Raw genomic sequence first — 6,044 nt, forward strand, 5'->3', positions numbered from 1 at the left:
CTCCCTGGTGGCGCAGCGGGTTAAAGCACTGCACTGAGAAGCTAAAGCCACTTCCGCATGAGTTTGATCCCCGCCTGCCCCAGAGGTGACCCACATGGCATGGCAGACCTTTCCTGGCCCGCCTGCTGCTCCTCTCTGCAGTGTACTTCGTTAGTCAGCCTGTTTTGCTCCCCACTCTGTCTCTGGTGAATCTTCTCATGGCCCCTGCACCTCTGACCTGTACCCCAGTTCTGTATGTACAAATAAATAAATCTTTAAAAAAATTATATAGCATTATCCAAGTACTCAAGCTTGGATTTTTCATGATTTGCATATTTCCAAATTTCAGATCTAAAGGAAAAGGAAGCAAGTAATACATATAGTGTTGAAAAGTCAGTCTGAATCTTATGATACAATAAAATAAATGTAATATCAAGATCCCTTAGAGATGCTAACCATAAAATTCATACCTCTGAATGCCTGGGCACTAGATCCAATACATCCCTTTTACTTATGGACCAATGGAATGTGAGCCCAGGGTTGGCATTGCTAAAGGAGAAAGGGGTCTGTGTACTGGTTACTCCCATGACATAAACCGGCATCTGAAAAGAAAAAGTGGTTTGTTCTGTAGATCTGGCCTCGCTGGCATTTTTGGAATAATTAGTTTGGAACAGAACCATCATACTAACCTCTGTAGCTGTGATGAGTCGAGTAGCAGCTGCCAGGATCCGAACAGCCTTTAGCTGGACAACTTCAATCTGCACTTCATCCTGCTCAACAGAGTGGAGAACAAAGTTAGGCTAAGAGGGAATTGGTGGGATAGACAGAGATGCTAATGATAACTAGTTTGTTGTTTGGGGAATTCAAAAAAGCATGCCACCAATGCATTTGTTTGTGTTCCTTAAACAATTTCATAGAATAAAAACTATAAGTCATAACAATACCGAAAATCCTGTAAGTTTTCATTACAAAGTATATGTTTCCCACGTGGTCAAGAGGATACCAGGCGAAGGGTTAAAAGAATCTTTCTGGGCTGCTGACACCCCCTTGCCACTACTACCCCCACCAAAATAGTCCCAGAAGGAAGAGTAGATGCAGAGCGCAATAAAGGATGAATACCTGGGAGAACACAATGACTTTGCCAGTGTCTTCATTTACTGTTTGAATGGTGCCATGGATCACAGTGGTACCAACCACCTTCCCTGTAACTTGGCCCTTCCTATTAACAACAGCCACCGTCTGGTTACTTATGGAGAAGTGAATAATAGATTGGGGCTGGGGGCCACCTTCAGACATCACCTGGAATTTAAATGCACCATTGAATGACTGGAGCAGGGGGAGAAATCATATTTCTTTTCCCAATACTTTGTCAAAGTAACTTGACTTCTTCATTTCCCTCAACTTCCCAACCAGCATGTCTCATATCAACTCAGTGCAGAAGAAATGGAAATACTACAAATGAGCCAAGAGAGTCCAAGGATAGTTATTGGCACATTTATCATGGAATAGGAAAAATACTGATTTTCTTCTTAATCAAATCCTACTCTAGTTGTTCAGGTGTAGACAAGAGAAGGCAAACAGGAAGAGGCAGGGTTGAGGAGGGGACATGGGGCAGAAATGAGATGAGGAGAAATGATATATCTTATTTTCTATTTTTAAGATCACCTGCATCATGTTAGCAGGAATCAGTGTCATTTTCTCTGGAATGAGTCTGAATGGAGGAAACACCTAAAGGAAAACAAAACAAAAGGACAACAGTGACTAATTAGAGTTAATTTTATATAAACACAAAAACATTATATATATATATAACATATAAACATTTAAAATTTTTAAAATTTACTTATGCATATAAGAACTGGGGTGAAGCCTGGAGGTACAGGGGGATGAAAGGATTTACAGAGATAGAATGGGGAGCAGAACAGGTGGATTTACTGAAATACACTGCTGAGGTGAGCAGCAGGCAAGACCAGAGAGGTCTGCTGTGCCATGTGGGTTAGCTTCCTGGCCAGGATCAAACTCAAACCCCCAGATTACCAGGGAGTCCAACAGTTTGTTTATGTTATCACTAAGGCTTTTGATCAACAGCAGCCTTAAATCTGGGGGGAGTCAGAAGTTAAATAAGGATTTTTAATTGTGTAGAAATCAGCACCTTTAACTCCTCTGTTGTTCAAGGGTTAACTTTACACTGAAATCTTAATAATGGTTGTCTCTAAGTAGTGGGATTATTGTTGATTGCTATTCTACAATTTTTTCCCCTGTGTGTGTGCACTTTCCAAATTTTCACTAATAAGAGTATTAGGGTCCTCCCTGGTGGCACAACGGCACAACACTATGAAGCTCTCAGAAGCCACTGTAGCATGAGTTCTATTCCCAGCCAGGGAGTTCAATTCCCACACCAGAGGTCTGGTGTGGCAGACCTCTGCCTGCTGCTGCCCTCTGCATGTATTTCAGTTAATCTGCCTGTTCTGTTCCCTTTCCCTACTCTCTCTGGTGAATCCTCTCATCCCCTGAACCTCTGGCCTGTACTATAAATCTAAAAAAAAAAAGACAAGAGTAGGTCCCTTCCTGGTGGTGCAAGAGGTTAAAGCACAGCACTATGAAGCTAGCTGAACTGCTTCAGCATGAGTTCTTCCCCTGGCCAGGGAGGAGATCCACATGGCTCTCGTATCTCATTCACCTCTCCCCTCAGCAGTGTATTTCAGTTGATCTGCCTGTTCTGCTCCCCAGTCTATCTCTGGTGAATCCTCTCTCACTGTCCCTGCTCCTTCGGCATGTACCCCATTTCTGTATGCATAAATAATTTTTTTTAAAAAAGAGTATTATTTTTATACAAAAAAAACTATGAAAAAATTACATATTGTTTTAAGAAACAACTATCATTTCTTCAATCACATGATTTTCAACTTGTGTGAACTAAGCAGAAAAGATAAATAACCTAAGTAAGATGAAATATGAATTTCCTTACTTCAATTTGCCGAGGAGCTGATGTGAATTTTCTCCCCATTTTGTCTCTGGCCATAGCCACAAGTGTAGTTTGTCCAATAATAACCCCTCGAAGGATATAATTTTCAGAGTATTCATCCTGTTCCTCCATGAGCCTGCATAGATCCATGTGTTTTTAGGTGAGGATGATTTAGTTTTAAGAGTAACCAGTTATGTTTGTTAGATGCTTGACATTTTCAAAACATTCTTACTTTACTTAGAGGGAACTGACAGAAAATACATTTCCAGACTCAATACAACGTTTATAGCAATGGTAGGAAAGTCCTGAAGACCAAAAATTTAAGGCGCTAAAGGGTGATATAAACATAAGATTAGATAAACTGCAACTACTAAATAAACTGCCTTGGAATTCCTGTATTTTCCTTTTTGCAGAGGGGAATAGCAGTATTCCTGTATCTAACTACACTTGGTGCTCTAGTCGGCAGCATGCCCATAGTATATCATTCCAGAAGCTTCATACATTGGAAATATTAGACATATGGGGTTAGCCCCCCGAACAAGAGAGTTAAGGATATTTTGAGGGTTATTTTGTAGAGAGCTAAGTGTGGGGAAAGAGTACACTGAAAACTCCCATCACAAAAGGAAAGAAGAAAATCTGAAATAATCTAAGGCAGAGCTGATCAGACTACCAGGAGGGAGATTCTAATTACATTAACATGCATAGGGAGAAAGAAGTGTCAAAAAAGTACTTACATCAGGGTGACAATGGGGGAAGCCAACTGAAGTTCGAGCTCCATGTTTCTGAAGTATTTATTTTGGAATGGACGTTTGGAAGAGTCAAGAACCCTCACAGTTACTAATACAGTTTTACCAATTTCAACCTAGTAGTTAGAAAAAAAAGGTAATTTAGTAGGGGTGTCTCCTTCATCGAGACAGGTTAACTCTTCAAGGATGACAAATTTTTCGTTATGCTAAATGTTCCCAATCAGTCTTGGATCAAATAAACCTAATCTACATGTATGTATTTTAAGTTGTTCTCTTCATCTTCACCAAATTTAGTGTTGGAAAGTTTCTCTTTAAGGGCAGGTATTTCCATTAACACTACTAAAGTTTCTGGAATATACACACAGTAGCTGAGCAGAGACTATGTTAAATGATGCTACAGAGAATGAGGCCTGTTTCATTTATGAGATAAAGCAAACATCGCTCACCTTATCAATCAGATCAAGCTCCAGTTCTTGTATGTCTGACACTCTGAGATAGGCCACTGCTGGACCCAGAAAGGCCAAGCATAGATCATAGACTTCTAAGGTGAGAAATCCAGGATGCACTGGAACTAACTAGAAGGATGACAACTGTAATCAGGTAAAGAAATAAATATGCTCCAAGCATAGTCACAGCAGCTATTTTCACCTGAAGTGGGAAATACAACTTACTTCCTTTGTAATGCGAACTCTAAGAGATCACATTATATGTTTCAGGCATCGTTCAGTTGTACATTTAACATGATGTTTCAGTTAATGACAGAATACCTACACTTAACAAAGGTTAACTGATAAAGAGCAGAGTTTAAGCTGATGAATTCAAGCAGAATCCAACAAGCATATCCAGCTTCTTATTTATGAATAATGGAAGAAAATCAATGAAAGAAAACCCCCTGGCCAGGAATCAAACTCATGCTGCAGCAGCCACTGACAGCCCCATCGTGCTGCCCTTTAATCTATTGCACCAGCAGGGAGAGCCCTAATTTCTCCTTTTAAAAACAAACCCCTGGTAGTACAAGGGTTAAAAATAGCACTATCAGGCTATCAACAGCACTCCCTCATGACGTCAATCCCTGATTGGCCAGGGAGCTAACCCATATGGCACAGCAGACCTCTTCTGTCTGGCTGGCTGCTTCCCCTCAGCAGTGCACTTCAGTAGATCTGCCTGTTCTGCTCCCCACTCTGTCTCTGGTGAGTCCTCTCACCACCTTGCATGTGGCCTACACCCCAGTTCTTGTATGCATAAATAAATAAATGCTTTTTAAAAAAACAACAAAGATTATGATTAAGGTTAGCTAAATTCCTTTGAGCTGTTAGAAAGGAATATATACATATTTTAATATGAGATATTAATGTTTATTAGTAGGAGTCAAAAGCCAATCGCTCAACGTGATGATTATGGAGCCAAGTTAATACTTTGAGCTGTTATCTCTGAACTGAACATACCTTACACTCATATTATAAAGTCAATAGTATAGTTAACTCTCTACATGTTTCCATGCTTTGAAATTTATAGAAAAGGGACGTCTACTAATGGGAATGTTATAAATGTGTATCTCCTGAGCTATTTCACTTTGGTCACAAACAAAAATCGCCCAATATTAAACCTAGTGGCAGAAAAAAAATTCATTTTTGGTTAAATAATATATTTGTGTTCAAAAAAGAAAAAGAGGCAAATATTATTTTTGTAATAAGTTTGAAACATACAACGGAATATTTCCCATTATTCTCCTAAGAATTAGCTTTGACTTGAGACCATCAATCTGAGAATATCTCTAGAACTCACCTGGACAGAGCTCTCTGCTTCCATGTAAGTAATAGTGACAATATCCCGCTCACTACTGTTGACTAAAAAATAACCAGATCCTTCCACAAGGTTAAATATTTCCTATATAAAAATTGGACAAAGAATATTTCATTTCTTTGGGTTAATAAATAATTCAAAGAAAATAATTTTACTCTACCTAAGAAGAATTAAGATTAAAAGATTTATGGATGGGAAGCCCTCAGGGATTACAACTGAGATGGAAAAAGTCACAAAATGTTGTAAAAATAAACTATTATTATTATTTTTTCTGGCACTGAAGCAGCTTCGGCCAGCTTGCAATACTGCATCCTAACCCATTGTGCCATGAGAAAGGGCCCTGAAATGCCTTTTTACATTCCTTTATTTTTAGCCTATATGTATCTTTAAAATGAAATTAGTCTTTTGTAGGTAGCCTATGGTTGGATTTTTTTTTTATGTTTTACAAAAGTTTATTTTTACATCATTTTGTACATTTTTTTTTCCATCTCAATTGTAATCCCCGTGGGTTTCCAATCACCAAGTCACCCGTGTGCCATCACCATAATCCC

The 6,044-nt window shown here is 39.1% G+C and overlaps 1 protein-coding gene across 2 annotated transcripts in view; it reads right to left on the reverse strand.

The window, feature by feature from the left end:
• Positions 1–6,044, reverse strand: part of NUP210L (nucleoporin 210kDa-like) — a 90,633-nt gene that overhangs the window by 28,825 nt on the left and 55,764 nt on the right. For both annotated transcript variants that reach the window (XM_004693743.2, XM_004693742.2), the window contains exons 20-27: positions 5,476–5,577; positions 4,137–4,265; positions 3,679–3,806; positions 2,948–3,080; positions 1,645–1,707; positions 1,099–1,278; positions 669–749; positions 450–581 (exon numbers count right to left, since the gene is read on the reverse strand). In XM_004693743.2, coding sequence (XP_004693800.1) covers positions 450–581; positions 669–749; positions 1,099–1,278; positions 1,645–1,707; positions 2,948–3,080; positions 3,679–3,806; positions 4,137–4,265; positions 5,476–5,577 — 948 coding nt within the window. The remainder of the gene's footprint in view (positions 1–449; positions 582–668; positions 750–1,098; positions 1,279–1,644; positions 1,708–2,947; positions 3,081–3,678; positions 3,807–4,136; positions 4,266–5,475; positions 5,578–6,044) is intronic.

The sequence above is a fragment of the Condylura cristata genome, unplaced genomic scaffold (assembly GCF_000260355.1).
Source record: "Condylura cristata isolate star-nosed mole 26May11 unplaced genomic scaffold, ConCri1.0 scaffold00040, whole genome shotgun sequence".
In the NCBI taxonomy this organism is placed as follows: Eukaryota; Metazoa; Chordata; class Mammalia; order Eulipotyphla; family Talpidae; genus Condylura; species Condylura cristata.